This window comes from Staurois parvus, unplaced genomic scaffold, assembly GCF_062004578.1.
Source record: "Staurois parvus isolate SC_StPar_1 unplaced genomic scaffold, SC_StPar_1.0 ptg000090l, whole genome shotgun sequence".
NCBI classification, from domain to species: Eukaryota; Metazoa; Chordata; class Amphibia; order Anura; family Ranidae; genus Staurois; species Staurois parvus.
This window is the reverse complement of record NW_028317886.1, coordinates 557439-574449: the sequence shown is the minus strand read 5'-3', so window position 1 is coordinate 574449 and position 17011 is coordinate 557439. Positions and strand designations below refer to the sequence as shown.

At 40.2% G+C, this 17011-nt stretch overlaps 1 protein-coding gene across 1 annotated transcript in view; it reads right to left on the bottom strand.

Annotated features, from left to right (window-relative positions):
• LOC149468210 (putative ATP-dependent RNA helicase DDX60) overlaps nt 1-17011 on the bottom strand; it is a 258721-nt gene that overhangs the window by 121185 nt on the left and 120525 nt on the right. The window contains exons 21-23 of the mRNA XM_089670346.1: nt 15597-15706; nt 14842-14946; nt 10832-10960 (exon numbers count right to left, since the gene is read on the bottom strand). Coding sequence (XP_089526472.1) covers nt 10832-10960; nt 14842-14946; nt 15597-15706 — 344 coding nt within the window. The remainder of the gene's footprint in view (nt 1-10831; nt 10961-14841; nt 14947-15596; nt 15707-17011) is intronic.

Here is a 17011-nt window from a genome sequence, read left to right as displayed (position 1 = left end):
AGGTCTAAAACCACTTTTGACCTAAAGGGACGCCATGGACGTTTCTCAGTTTCCAGGCAGAAAGAACAGTAAAAATGCAGGCAGGGCACAGGACAAAGCATCAGGGATAAAATGTATGTGAAATGGCTTGATATAGTAATGTTTTACTATGTGATTTTAGTGATTTTAGTGAATGTCACTTTTTGTCATTTTCAAATTTCCCGCCGTTTCGTCCCCCGTACGACGCGACGCTCGCAGGGGACGGAACCCAGGTGACAGATGCCGGCATCCGCCACATTACATTGCCGGGGACACTGCAGGAGAGACATCGCGGGAGCGCAGGACAAGGTAAAGGATCGAGAGATCGTGGAGCAGCACCACATAGTATTCCCGAGTGTAGCTCGGGCTTACCGCTTGTGGTACTGAAACTTTACCACAAGCTACACTCGGGAATACCGCCAGGGAGGCTACCCTTTTTTGCTGCTAAAGCCGTTTTTGCATTTTTTGGTACGTGTTAAGTAGACTTAAAGTTTAACTAAATCCCCCAAGCATTATATAATTTTCTGAAAGTAGGGATATGGAAGAATAAAATGGTGGTAGTTTAGATTTTTTAAGTCACATGATATTTACGCGACTCTTTTTAAAACGTATATTTTTTCTAAAAACCACAGTAAAGTTAATTTTAGTGAACACAAAAACAGTATATTACCTATATTTTTTGGCAAAAATATACAAGAGGAGGTTGCATTGGGTAAATAGATGCCAAACATATCAAGCCTTAAAATTACATATGTTTGCTAAACAGCGCCAAACTTCGCTACCCAATATAGTCCAAAATTTTAAAGTCCTTACAAGTCATCAGTTGAGAGTTAACCATGATTGATGGCCTTAGAGTTATTGATCTCACTTTGATGTGAGTAGCAGTACCTAATTTGTGTGTTGCAATTGTCATTTTTATATGTAGGCAATCATGAAATGCATGTATTTGCATATATGTAGGGGTTTTGGGCTTTAAAAATGTTTATCTTAATCATACAATACAGGACTTAGACCATGCCACTACCTTCAGGTGATTGAACACATGCAAAAGAATTGCTGGGAACTGCCCCCCAGTGTACCCATATAAGCCCACCCACTCCGTGAGGCTCCATTTTTATCCATTCTCTTTAGGTGATGGACCACGTCACCTATTGGAGACAACATTTTCTATTTTTCAACAGATTTCCTTACTTTCCTCAATGGTCTATCAAGATCTGACTGCTAATTACTTTACGGCTTACTTGCAGTTTCCTGATCGGTTACCCTTGATGTACATCTAGCAAACTGTACTCGGACCTCGCACTTTTATAGGAAGCTGTGAATTACTTTTCACAGCCAGAATTTAATGAAATTGCCTTGTTAACATCTCACCATGTGCTGGCAGCTGTGGACTAACTGGTTAAGTCAGTGCATTATAATCTCTGGATAGATAGACCCAGTGCTACTCATCCCCTACATGTTCTTCTGAGCACTAAACAGTGGCCTATTCCTAGAAAGCCTTTCCCAATTATTGATAAAGCAGAATGGGCCCTATATAATTAGTGGCTCAACTCAGAGAGGTTGTTTCCTCCTCCTGACCATTTTGATGCCTTGTGATGGAAGGGGTGTTTAAGAAAAGGTGGACTTTTCCCACCGTGGACCCAGCTATATGTTGCACTGAATAATTAATCTACTGTACTGTTGGATGGCATTCCCTCCTTTAAGGATCTAGTTGATAGATGTTTGTTTTTTAAGTCCTCCTTTGCTCTGGCAGGATCTGCCATGCAACTGGCTGCTGTTATCATAGCAGTTGGCCAGACCATGGCTAATTGGGCTGGATAAATCTTGAATTAACTTTCTCCAGTTATACAGTACATGATCATAATCTTGCTACAAGATAACAAATCTTACCTATGGCACTACTCTTTTGCATAGACTCCATGGAAAATGATTTGCTAAATCTCCAGAATGTCCTTAAAGTGTATGTTACCCCAACATTTCATATTTCCCATATGTGTTTGTTAAAAAGTATCCTGTTCTCTTGCATTTATTGCTTCCTTTGTGTGAAATACCTGATGATCCTACCAGTCCCCCTGCTTTCCCATTTTAAACTGATCATTAAAGAAATGCTGATAGGTTAATTGGATCCTGTCTAAATTGATCCTAGTATATGTATGTACGAATGTGAGGTTAGAGACCTTAGATTGTACACTCCTTGAGGGTTAGGGATTGATGTGAATATCTATATATATATATATATATATATATATATATATATATACACATACATACAGTGAAGAAAATAAGTATTTGATCCCCTGCTGATTTTGAATGTTTGCCCACTCACAAAGAAATGATCAGTCTAAAAATCAAATGGTAGGTGTATTGTAACACAGAGACAGAATAGCAACAAAAAAATCAAAAGAAATGCATGTCTAACAAATTATGCACTGATTTGCATGTTCATGAGGGAAATAAGTATTTGATCCCCTTCACAAAACATGACTTAGTACTTGGTGGCAAATCCCTTATTGGCAATCACAGAGGTCAGACTTTCCTGTAGTTGGCCACCAGGTTTGCACACATTCTTTTGAATTTTTTGTTGCTATTCCGTCTCTCAGTGTTACAATACACCTACCATTCGATTTTTAGACTCATCATTTCTTTGTGAGTGGGCAAACATTCAAAATCAGCAGGGGATCAAATACTTATTTTCTTCACTGTATGTATGTGTGTGTGTGTGTGTGTATATATGTATATGTATATATATATATATATATATATATATATATATATATATATATATATATTCACATCAATCCCTAACCCTCAAGGAGTGTACAATCTAAGGTCTCTAACCTCACATTCATACATACATATACTAGGATCAATTTAGACAGGATCCAATTAACCTATCAGCATTTCTTTAATGATCAGTTTAAAATGGGAAAGCAGGGGGACTGGTAGGATCATCAGGTATTTCACACAAAGGAAGCAATAAATGCAAGAGAACAGGATACCTTTTAACAAACACATGAGAAATATGAAATGTTGGGGTAACATACACTTTAAGGACATTCTGGAGATTTAGCAAATCATTTTCCATGGAGTCTATGCAAAAGAGTAGTGCCATAGGTAAGATTTGTTATCTTGCAGCAAGATTATGATCATGTACTGTATAACTGGAGAAAGTTAATTCAAGATTTATCCAGCCCAATTAGCCATGGTCTGGCCAACTGCTATGATAACAGCAGCCAGTTGCATGGCAGGTCCTGCCAGAGCAAAGGAAGACTTAAAAAACAAACATCTATCAACTAGATCCTTAAAGGAGGGAATGCCATCCAACAGTACAGTAGATTAATTATTCAGTGCAACATATAGCTGGGTCCACAATGGGAAAAGTCCACCTTTTCTTAAACACCCCTTCCATCACAAGGCATCAAAATGGTCAGGAGGAGGAAACAACCTCTCTGAGTTGAGCCACTAATTATATAGGGCCCATTCTGCTTTATCAATAATTGGGAAAGGCTTATATTTATATTTATTTCCTCCACTGTATATGTAAAGCTCTGCGTAAATTGACAGCTTTAAATAATAACGTTAGGCATGGAAGCAGATTCATCCCAATGTGGTCATTTTGCTTCTTACCTGCCTGTCTGTACTCCAGGGATCAGACTTTTGCTAACCCGCCCTCCTGCAGAGCCATTCACTGGGAAGATCAGTCTCCTGTTTTCTGCCTCATGCTGACATGTGCCCTGCAGTCTCCACCCCGTGCACTCTAAGCCCCTTATGCAGGTGAGAACAGAGGTCATTTGACTACTGTTGAAAAAAAATGTTTGTTTGTTTTTTAATAATTTTTTTATATATACACGAATGTTTTCCTTGCATACTGTATCTAAACTGAATGGGTTGTTTTACAAGGTAAGGGTTCATATATATACTTTAATTTCTGTGCATATGCACAGAATTTTATGGCTTAAAACATGACTGACAAAACACCCTCATAAAAAGGTGCCTTCTGTGCAACTCCTTCAAAGACAAGTTCCTCTTTCAAACCTCCCTTATTTTATACATTGAGGTGGCTACTAAAGGAAGGGGTTACTACCCTTCTATCCAGAATCATTCTTCGCTGGGTCTTCCCTCCCCTTCTCCCTCTCCCCCCTCTCCTTCAGATCCCTGCACCCCCCTTCCCCATTGAATGCCCCTGCACCCACATGTAGCCCACATAAAGTGGTGTCCTGATGCCAGGGAGCTGCCTCCTGCTGGGAGTCCCCACACCTCTGCTTGGCCGAGTGCTGAGGAGTCTGCCGTCCACTGTGCCGCATGTGGATTCCCCACATGTAGGCCACCTGGATGTCGCCAAGCGCTCTTCCTTCCCCTTGTCTCGGTGGGCACGGCCCCAATGTTCCTGCGCTCTGCACTCACTGGAGACAAAGGCCGCGCTCCCTGTGCGTGGCCGGAGTGAGGGGGTGGGGCCTGTTGCCACGGCAACCCAACACCAGGGCAGCCGTTGCCTGGCAACCTGGGAGCCTTTGGAGATAATAGACTGGAGCAGGACCCAGGCATGGGTATCTTCCCCTGCTCACAACCCAGGGTGCTGTGAGAGGTCCTGTGCTGCGGCCAGACCCTACAGCCCACCCGGATTAACCATTGCCTGCCAGTCTGCCTTCTGCTGTGTGCCCCTGGACTTAACCATTGCCTGCCAGAGCCTGCCTTCTGCTGTGTGTCTGGACTTAACCCATTGCCTGCCAGTCTGCCTTCTACTTTGTGCCCGGACGTAACCCATTGCCTTCCAGTCTGCCTTCTGCTGTGTGCCCCCTGGACTTAACCATTGCCTGCCAGAGCCTGCCTTCTGCTGTGTGCCCCCTGGTCTTAACCATTTCCTGCCAGAGCCTGCCTTCTGCTGTGTGCCCCCTGGACTTAACCATTGCCTGCCAGGGCCTGCCTTCTGCTGTGTGTCCCGGACTTAACCATTGCATGCCAGAGTCTACCTTCTGCTGTGTGCCCTGGACTTAACCCATTGTTTACCAAAACCTTGCTATTCTTACCTTGTGCCCTCAAAATCTTTCAACAAAAGCCTTGTGTGCCCCACAGCTCTCCGCGTGTGTTCTGTGCCACATACTATCGTCACACCCCTACTGTGCAGATGACATCAGTTCAACCATTTAGGCCTTAACCTTTCACTGTATGTCCTACTCCTCATGGCAGACCATCTACCTTTAGGTCCACTGGACCTTCTCAAAAAACCTTCCTCTGAATGAAGGTTCTCATCCCTTCTAAAGGGGGAAAATACATATATGTCACATTTACATTTTACATTGTGAAAAGATGTCCTGGGCCTTTCCTTCATTCTAAATTTGGAGAGTTAGATAATAAATCTCTACTACTGCCTTCGCTTTGATGTCACCTTGTTGCCATTCCCTAGGTGTTTTGTCAGGAAATTACATCATCAGGAAAATGGCTATCTAGCTGGTCTATCTAACCGTTCCCCTGACTACATCATTTCCTGACAAAACACGGTTGTGGCAACAACATAACATCATTATGCACAACACTGATGTGAGTTCGCTGAGCAATTACCCAGTCCTATTATGTGAGTGCATCCTATATTTTTTAATAAAATCTGTTTTGTATGTACTTAACTATGGTTTGCACCTTCTATATTCCCTTTTGCTTGTACAGCTTATAAAAAGTGCTTTCGACTATTTATCATTTGATGGTCAATATATGTTGGTAAGAGGTTTTAAAAGCTTTATTTCATGAGAGTGGAGATATTGGAGTGCACATTAGGAGGTGTGTGGAGGAACACACATGAAGGTGGAGATTTCAAACAGATATTATATTTATATCCTATTGTTTGAAGTTTCTTCATTTGATCACAGTCCACGTTTGCTTATTACAATTTGCACTTTACACTTTTATAGGTACCTTAATCCACAGGAGCTTGATTGTATTTGTGGATTGACATATATAGTATATTGACTTCTTTTGGACAACTAAATGGTTTCTATTTTAAAAAACAATATTTATTTTAAAATTTATATTATCAATTTATATTTATAGTTTCAGAGTTTATTGTAAGGGTATAGTGCTACACTTATTGCATGTTTATTTGTGCAATCTGATATCACAAATTTTGACTGTTGGCAGCTTTATCTATTTGAAGTTAAGTTTTTATGATTGATGATTGAGCACTGGGGTTCAGCCCGGTCTCCTATAGACCTAGCACTGTACCTCTTATGAGACAGGTGCTCATTCTATGTATGTGTATATATATATATATATTTATTTATTGTATAAGGAATGTGAGGGGCTTTTATTCCCTGTATATTAACACTTCATTGTATCTTTTTTTAATTAAATTGCATGAGTGAAAAAAAAAGCAGGAAAGGGTTTGTACTGCATGTTTAAGCAAATAAAAATCAACAAAGATCTATACAATTAAGTATTACTACACAAAAAAGCACCAACTAAGCATACATTGTATACAACAAACTGTCTATTCATCCTCAAGGTTTAACAACAGTATAGGTACTTTGTGACATCTTGAATAAATACCAGTTTTAACAAAGTATGTACAGTATAACACAGGCAGAAATTCATGTTATCATACAAGGTATTTACTTTTTGATAACTAACACTAACACTTGTACAAATGTTATTTCCAATGAGAGATTGACTGGCAGTGCAGGTTGCATTTCCAGCCAGGGGGACCAAAGTTTTTCTATATTTTTTGGGGGCAACCTCAAGTCTCATATGTTATTTTATACATGGGAATTACTTCATTAAAAAGTCTAAACCAGTGAGTTAAAGTATATTTTATTGTATGTTTGCAGTACTGAACTCACTACACCCCCCTAGATCAGGAGTTCCCAACACAAACTCTGTTCTTTGACATGCAGGGTACCTTGTGGACCCTTTTTCTCATAAAAGTTCCCTAAAATCATTGATTCAAAGGACTAAGCACTGATGCCCTCATTTCTCCCTGCAGTTGCTTTCACACCTTTCTTGGGCACCTTTCCCTTCCTTATATACTTGAGGTGTCTGGACCTAATCCTGATAACATGACCATTGGTTATTTTTGCCCCTATGTTCAGGACTATACTATCATGGCAGCCCTGGGTTGCCTCTTCATGAGAAATTCCCTTAGGTTCTGCTAGAGCAGCAATGGGCAAACTACGGCCCACGGGCCGTATACGGCCCGGCGGACCTTTTAATCCGGCCCGCGAAGCGTGACACATTGGCTGTCAGGATGTGTGTAGGCGGGGCAGCGTGACGAACGTGAGGGGAGCTAGGCTCCTCTCACAGTCCGCCCTGAAGACCGGAACGGCGCGGGAACACGGCGAGAGGAACACGCGGAGCAAAGGTAAGTGAATTGACACAGGGGGGACTTGGCTTACTACTTGGGGGGGAATAGTACTATGGGGGATGAAATAATATGGGGAATGAATTACTATAGAGGGGATGAATTACTATAGGGGGGATGAATTACTATGGGGGATGAATTACTATATGGGGGATGAATTACTATATGGGGGATGAATTACTATGGGGGATGAATTACTATGGGGTATGAATTACTATATGGGGGATTAATTACTATGGGGGATGAATTACTATATGGGGGATGAATTACTATATGGGGGATGAATTACTATATGGGGGATGAATTACTATATGGGGGATGAATTACTATGGGGGATGAATTACTATGGGGGATGAATTACTATATGGGGGATGAATTACTATGGGGGATGAATTACTATATGGGGGATTAATTACTATGGGGGATGAATTACTATATGGGGGATGAATTACTATGGGGGATGAATTACTATATGGGGGATGAATTACTATGGGGGATGAATTACTATATGGGGGATGAATTACTATATGGGGGATGAATTACTATGGGGAATGAATTACTATATGGGGGATTAATTACTATGCTTACTATGGGGGAATATTACTATACTTACTATGGATGACACATACACATCATTCATCTACTCTTGGTCCGGCCCCCGGGTCCAATATATGAACCCATTGCGGCCCTCAAGTCAAAAAGTTTGCCCACCCCTGTGCTAGAGAGTGCCTGGCTTCTCCAATCAAGGTTTCTAAACCTCTACTCCTCATTAAGCGGGGAGGTTAGCGTCATTACCCACATCATTGTGTTTTCATGGGTCTCCCTGGTCTGCAACACTTAGTCCTTGCCCTGAGCATGCTGTGCACCTCCCCTATTAGAAATAAGCAGAGGTTCTGTATATAGAAGTAGAAGTTCATATCACCAGCACAGCACCTTGAAAATGTTGTCCAAACATTTATCCAAGTGGTTGTTTATCCAACAGAGCCATGCAGGACACCTTTGTCAGGCATGTGTTAAAGTGCATAATAGAATGTACAAACATTTAAAGTGGTTGTAAACCCTCACATATACCTAGTGAAATGTGATACCCAGTGAATATATACATATACCCAGTGAATGTGCCTTAGGTGATACACAGAGATTAGTGGTGCACCGAAATGAAAATTCTGGTACCGAAACTGAAATGGACGGTTTTTAAAAATGAATATATATTTTTGGGAAAAAATACACTTTAATGATTAAAAAAAACACAATATATACCTCAATTGTTTTGTAAAATATGAAAGATGATGTTACGGCGAGTAAATAGATATCTAACATGTCATGCTTTACAATTGCGTACGCTTGTGGAATGGCGTCAAAGCACAGTACTTAAAAATTTCCATGAGTGACTCTTTAAAATGTTCTACAGGTTACCAGTGTAAAGTTACAGAGGAGGTCTAGTGCTAGAATTATTGCTCTTGCTCTGACGTTCTTGGTGATACCTTGCATGTGTGGTTTGAACACTGTTGACATATGTGGGCGTGGCCTACATATGCGTTCACCACTATGTGCGAGCATGGGGGGACAGGGGGACTTTAAACTTTTATTTGATAATCTATTTAATTTTTTTTTTTTTTTTTACACTGTCCCTTTAAAAAAATGCATCACTTTTATTCCTATCACAAGGAATGCATTCAACCCGTGTGATAGAAATAATTAGTGACAGGTCCCCTTTATGGAGAGATATGAGGTCAATGAGACCCCACATCTCTCCTCTACAATGTAAAGTATTAGATTAAAAAAAGCATTGATCTAGCGCTTTAAAAAAAAATTGCCTTGTTTACAAGGCGCCAGAACCGGAAGTGACATCACTCCGGTCCTCCAAGGGCATAGAGATGAGTGAAGGCCATCTTTCCTTCACTTATCTCTATGCCCAGAGCCGGGATCATTCGATGGTTTCTCAGGTAAGGCTGAGAACCACCGAGTGGCGGGTGGAGGCGAGGGGGCGGGGTTATTTTCACCACCTGTATCAGTGCTTATTTTTATATCGGCCAACGGCCGCTAGGGGTGTTTTTTGGCCACTGAAATTTTGGTGCACCCCTAACAAGATGGAAACAATTATCAGTTGTACCTGTTTATCTTTAGCCCTTTCTCCTCTACATCTGTTAAAATTCCAGAATACATACTTCTTGTGTGAGCTTCCAGAAAGCAGGAGGAGGGGGGCTGAAGTTATACTTTAGAGCTCTGACAGCCTACTGGAGGGACACACCCTCCTTCACACAGCACTTAGGAACAGAACTGAAGCTGTCAATTACAAGCTGTGTTTTGGAGCTCCCTTCCCTGTCACTGTTTTATCTATGGTGTAAGGAAAACTTATCAGAAGTGACTTGTGCAGATAGCAGAGAAATGAGGCAGTGGACAGAAATGACACTCAGTGTTCCGGACTGAGACAAGTACACACTATTGAAGGATATGCTTTGTTCATATTTAATGTCTAAAGTTTACAACCATTTTAAAGTGACAAACACCAATCAAAACCTGTGCAAAGAGCCACCCCTAGCCTCTGACATCATGTGACATTATAAAATCCACCAGAATTGACCAAATATCGAAAAATAAAGTCAACATAAATTCAGCTGTACCATATACATAACTCTAGTAAAGGATATGAACACTTCTTGGAAGCTGAGGCAGGTGCATGGCAGTATGTTCAATGATGAAAGCTACGGACTGTGCATCATCCACATCTGTCAAATGTTTGGTCAATTTTGGTAGGGTTTTATGACATCTTGGGACATCAGAGATCAGGATCAGCTTTTGATTGATGGATAGCACTTTAAATGTTTGTACACTGTATTATGCATCTTATCAGATGCCTGATGAAGGGGTCCTATGTGGCTCGAAAGCATTGCACTATAGCCCTTTTTTCTTTACAGCCGCCTGAATAACTTCCACCAGAAAGCAGACAGTCAGCCTGACAAATACACCACGCTGTATCAGCGGGGATTAGGTGTAAATACCCCAGCTGCTGCCATGGCATGAGATATGTTGGTGGCAGTGAAAAGGTTAATCCCCTTCTCCACATGCAACAATCCTACAACCATTGGTGGCCACCTTTACCTCTGATCCACTACAATCCTCCTTCCTGCTGTATCTACTAGCAGTCAGCGCATTCACAATGGAGGAAAGGGAATACTGGTAGCATTTACACTTGCTATGCCTGGAACTGGTTCAGAACGATTCTTATTAGTTCTGTACAGTACACCTGTGATCTAAACTGTTCAATAACAACTCCATCACAGCCATTCACAGACACACTGGCCCCCATTGTGTACTTTCTGCAGGACTGTTTATAAATGGTTCCAAAAACAGCGTCCCTCACTGCTGTTTTTCAGAATGCAGAGGTATAGAGGTGGTTAAATTGTTCTACCCTTTAGGGTCTGTTTATCATCCAAATTCCAATGAAAAAATGATTATAGAACTTACTTGTGCACAATATCCTTTTTCAATCCAGTCAACTAATTCACTTTTAAGGGCCTCTTGATATTTTATTGCATCATTTTTGGTAATTAATACTTTGTCCTTTAGGTGTATATTCTCTTCTGGATCCAAAGTCTTAACAAATAAATAGTACAGTTAGTATGATATATCAAATATATTTTTGTGGCTAATGTAGTAATGTAAAGATGAAAAATAGGCTGCTAAGCATAAACTACTCTGTCACTCATATTAAACTACAGTTTGAACATATTTGTAATGCATTTGTGTAGACCAATGGAACAAGGATACAAAATAGTTCTTGACTGGTACTAGAAATTTGTCTCCAGTGCAAACCGAGGGAAGGGGATCACTTACCTTAAACTTTACTGGATTTACCGTGACAGTCCCCCTTTTGAGTTCATTGTGCCCTTGACCATTGTGCCCTAGGCTGTGTCCCAGAATTAAAGCATGACTCTCAATAGGTGTTACTGTGTATGCACCAGCTCACATTACTAGATTGCCCAGGATCTCCCTCTACACCTCTAGTAGGTGTGGATTAGGGCACACTCTATAGCTGGGGAGTGAGGGAGGGTGTATTTCCCAGGAAGTCATTGCAACACTAGAGCCAATGAGTACAAGGCTGCCTGATAGTTCAGGGTCTTTCATTCTGTAGCCACTGACCGGGTCTGACTGAGGAGGTATGTAGGGCCAGATTTAGACCTTGGGGGGGGCACCTCATACACAGTGATGGTTTACATTCCCAATGACAGTCGCACATCTTTAAAATGCATGGCACAAAGTCGTTCTGAGATAACGCTCATAGTCATAGCACTCTATGTGTGGTTCACTTGAGGTTCCAAAATTCATTTTTAAAAACAATAACATATACCAGTCAAACTTTTACAGATATTGGCCATCAAAATATTACTTCCAAAGATACATTTCATTCAAAAAAAGTAGTTTATTATTATTATATATTTGATATGATTTATTTATATACATTTTTTAAAATCTTTTTTAATATTGTTCTATATTATTTGTGTATGGGGAGGAGGGACTTTGGTCAGGGGGCTCTTTTGCCTCCTTATACTGGAAGTATATAATTAAAATTGTGTAAATTTTGAACAGATTGTGGCTCATGGAGCTAGAGATACTGGCTCCAACTAAACCTTACAGCACCTATATGCTTATTTCAGATACTAAGAGCATGTAGATGTACAGATGATGTAAGTAAATAGCTATAGGTATAGATCTAAGCTATACAGTAGGTGTAGGGGTTATCATCAAACTGAAGGAAGAAGAAATAAATAACAAATACTGCTAAAGTCATGCAGAATTATGGATTAGATAGTCGATGCTCCTAAGGATAGTCTAAGTTATATACACCACAGTCCAACTAAGCACACCCTGTTGCTAGCTTCCATGATGTAATGTAAAGGTCCTGTAGTACACAGGGCAATTTTATGTGTTTCACTAGAGTTAATGCTTCCAACAAAAGTAATGTTCCAATAGAAGTGTAGGTGGAACCTGGTGGATTGATTCAGTTCTTCAGTTCTTTTTTGTCACAGATCCTCCAACATTAGGCTCTCCCCACCATAATTACGGACTCTGTTCCTGTCCACCTTGGTTTTTGAATGTCACCTACTTTTTACCCACTGGGGTTTGCTGGGGCACTCAAACTTTTTTTTTTTTGCATACAGTCCCGGGATCCCAGCATGAATCTTGCTGTGACTGCCTGTAACTACCTCTGCCTAGCAGCCCTTCCCTGTAATGTAATGTGCATAGCTCATTCATATACAAATCACGTGACTGCTCATTCATATGCATATTCCCCCCACACACACACCAAGGCAATTTGGCACATTGCTCAGCCTGTGTTGCTATGTGGTGAGGGGGTCAGGATAGTGTCTGTTTATGAGCTGAAGTCAGGTCCTTTTCTGGCACTGGAGCAGCATCAAAGGAGGAAGCAGTGAAAGAACTGGTGAAAGAGAATTGAGATTCTGCTTACACACACTGGTCACCTACACTATGCACACTGTGAACACACACAGGCACAGGGGTCCTCTGTGCAGGGTGACAAAAAGGGCTACTCATTTAGGGAGAAAGGTGACAGGGGGGTGCAAGCAGGTGCTCTTTGATAACATGTTACATGGTATACACTAACTGTAATATGTTACCAAAGGTGAACTTATCCTTTAAGTTGACTTGTCCTATAAGTGTTGTTACACAAGATTTGGCAACTATGCACTTCTAGTCAATCCATTTTTTTTTACCCTGCAGAGACTTTCAAGCAAGTTCAACTTCCCATGCCACCTGTGCTGTAACAGAGATTTGGATAAAGTCCATATTTAATAACAACGGAAAATACTAGTTGATGACTGTTCTACAGAAAACAAAATCAGTGATACCTGGCATACGGCTCTCCTGAAACATCAATCAAATTGATCCACCAACAGAAACAAGAAGTAACTTATGACAATGGAATATTTTTTGAAGGAAACACCTAGACAATGCTGCTTGTAAGGGAAGACTTTGCAAAGGGACAGTATGGGGGAGATTTAGTAACCAATCAGTAAATAGTAACCAATCGGCTTCCAGGTTTTATTGTCAAAGCTTAAAAGAGAAGCATGAGAATATGTTTTATTTTTAAATCATACTTACTTTACCCACTGTTGGTTGGAAAAGGGCCACAGGAGTGCAGAATGAACTGCACTTCTGTGATCCACAGGAGAAGTACAACCAAACGAGCTGTACTTCTATAATTAAGCAAGCTGAAGTTGGAAGCTGATTGGTTGCTATGCACAGCTGCACCAGATTATATGTGCACCAGTTTTATTAAATCTCCCCCTATGTGTAGTTTTAGAAAAAAGATTCTGAACAACAAAATCACTGTGCTGTCATTGAACTAAAGGCAATCAATAATGAAATCAGCTGAAATGTGCTTTCTAGGCTTGTGTTTAGAGGATTAGGGTAAAGCAAACCTTGCCATTCAATACATTTCAAAAGTAAAGGTTCAATATCAATGAAGAACCTGAGCACTCAGGTTCCTGCACGTAGCAGCTTACATATTTATCAATGCTCCAGGACATCCTGAAACTCGGGTAACTCTGATATGCAAATATCAATATTCATTTACAGAGTCAATGGCTAGTCTACCCCTGCTTTCACCAGAACCTATTAGTTATTGGGTATGATAGCAGGCTCAATACCACTAGATAGGAGAAGGAGGCAAATGGAGCATCCAGTCATTGAGAGCAGTAAAAAAGAGGCAACAAGACAGATAAAACCAGCATTTAAGGTTAGAAGTCATAAACTGTCCACAATTTATGTTTTAGTTATGTTTTCTAATTTATTTTCTGCAAGATGGTTGTACTGAGAACCATTTAGAGTGTCTGTGAAATATTTAGATGCATCTAAGCACTAAAAAAAAATATATTATATAATTAAACTATAATTTGTGCAGAATTTTAAAGACCAAAGGAGAACCCGATGCTGGGAATAAAAGGTAGGCATAGCTATCTGGTGTATGGTGCCTCCATTCACATTTACAAAAAAGAGCTGTAGCCTAGCACATCTTATTGGTGATCTTGTCGTTCTGTGGTTGTGCTCATTTTTATAATGTTCTTTTCTTCCAAGAAACCTGCATTAAGCCTGAATTAGTTCAATCAATCTATTTCTGGAAAGTAAAGTGACAGATAAAGAAGAATTCTGCTATTATGCTTAATGGAACAACTATAAAAGGGACAACCACTGAAAGCCCAAAAAGAATAGGGCTCAGTTTATCATTATAACCTACCCTGGAATAATTTTGGAAGCTAAGGATACTGTGAACTGGGGGGGATCTCCTATCTTATTTTGCTCCATGGAGATTGCAACTTCAAGTGCCCCATACATAGGCTCCTACTGCACATATGGTGACATCATTGTACATCAGTCAAACTGAGTTCTATAAGTCCAAAAGATATGCATAGAAGCTGCAGATAGTACAGTCACCCTAATACACTGATGTAATTTACCTTCATATTTGCACATGTTGGCCATACTTTTGCCATGGTGTCATATAGCTGTATGCATTCTCGAGGAGAGCATGTAAGATCTTTTGGAATTCCATAGTTCTTCACCTATTTTTAGTAGACAAGTGTTGTTAATGACTGTTTCGTTCAATTAGTGCCATCATTCCATTAACATAAAAAGATAATACATTTATTTAATTCCAGGTATACTGAAGGATAGCCAAGGACTCACTTTCGTTGAATGTTTTTTTACTCCTTATTTGAATTTAATGGAACTTTAGTCAGAAAATTAAGTCCTGCTAGATCACTTCAGGCTGGCCTCTTTTGCAGGTATAGCTACTATATGTAAAACAATTTAAAAAGTGCCTATACTGTTTAAAATCCAGTAATACACTGTCTCACCCTGCTCTGCACATGCTCATTTGCTCTTCATTTTTGGCATTGTGCTGAAAATCAGAGCCACTAGAGGCCAATCTGCTGACAGCCTAAAAACTTTCTGCAGCTCAGGGGTTCTGGGCTTCAGCAAAATGGCAGCTTCTAGCAAGAAAAAACAGGAGTAATGCTGGAGGCATTTTACACACACACTAATTTTGGAAGTATAAATTATTAATGTGGAATGTACGTTCCCTACTAAAGAACATTATTTTTTTATCAAGTTGTTGTAGTTTAAGTTCCACTTTCGGAAAGAAAAAAAATACACTAGCAAAAGTACACAAACTGTTAAATGGGACATCAACAAAATTTACATTTATACTTACATGGTCTATGGTTAAGGCAGCAAATGGATGGTAATGCTCAAATGCAACGTTGGAATTTTGAACAGAACAGATATATGTTTCCAAATCATTATATCTCTTGTCATGATGCACTAAACAAAAGACATAAATAACAAATACAAACAGTGACACTAATTTCAAACAGAAGCTTTCCTGAAATCGAATCTAATAATAAACCAGATTCCATAAGGGTGTCCGTTACTTTTTTACGGTCTCTCTTGCACACAGAAAGGTTACTTGTCAGTGCTCAAATAAATCAAAGAAATGTACAGGCAATCCGAGTTATGAACATTCAAATTATGTACGACTCATACTCATGAACAGAGGCAGCGTGATGTCACTACTGGCCGCTTGCTCTCCATGCTGGTGCAGGAAACTACCTATTGTCTGGCGCACCTGTCAACAATCCCACTTAACTGCATGGCCAGAAGCAGACAGAACTTGTGTAACTGGTGAGATATGGGTTATTTTAACAATCCCAGCTACATCTGTTGTCCCCCAGGCTGGAAGAACGTGCATTGCGGGGACTGTCTAAGGCCACTCTCTGCCCACCACTATTGGGAGTATGCCCTAGTTTTCACCTATAACTTACTGTACTGTTTATAGTTGGTCAATAAAGCCTTTTTTGTAATTTATGCTGCTCGGTCCTGAATGTCACTATCTCTCTGGGTCTCTTTTAGCCATTTCTTTTTTTATTGGATCCCATGCTGCTGAGCTGCTCTGAGGTCCGGGGACCACTGCTGCTGCTGTGGGCTAAGGACACACTACAAGTGGGCATATCCAGCTGATGAGCCTTATATCCTACCACCTCTGTGAGTGTTTTTATACAGTACCTGTTTTTTTAAATACATTGGTTTGCTGTTGCACATACAGGTGCTTTTCTTTCTTATTCTTGTTCACTTCTAGAGTTCACTCCACTCTCTGAGAAGCTGCCCTGGCTACCTCATCTTTCATCTGCTTTTGGGACACCACCAACAGTGTACACATTTTTTATTTTCATCCTGCAACAATGTCTCCAAGACACAAATCTGATGCAAGTGCTGGTGATACAGGAAAGAAAAGAAAAACCATCACCATTGAAAATAAAGTAGAAATAATAAAGAGATCAGAGAGAGATGAAACTCCATCATCCATTTGCATTTAGTTACAGTCGGTCGACAATCGCAACAATTTTAAAAGATAAAGGTAGAATAATGGAGCATGTGAAAGGCCATACTCTAATGAATGCTATGATTATTACCAAGCAACACATTGGTTTAATTATTGAGATGGAAAGGCTGTTGGCAATTTGGATAGAAGACAAAAATCAGTGTAATATGCTTATCAGTCTTTCTTTATTGCAAGAAAAGGCTCACAGTCTTTTCAATTTTTTAAAAGCTGCTCATACAGCACGTGAA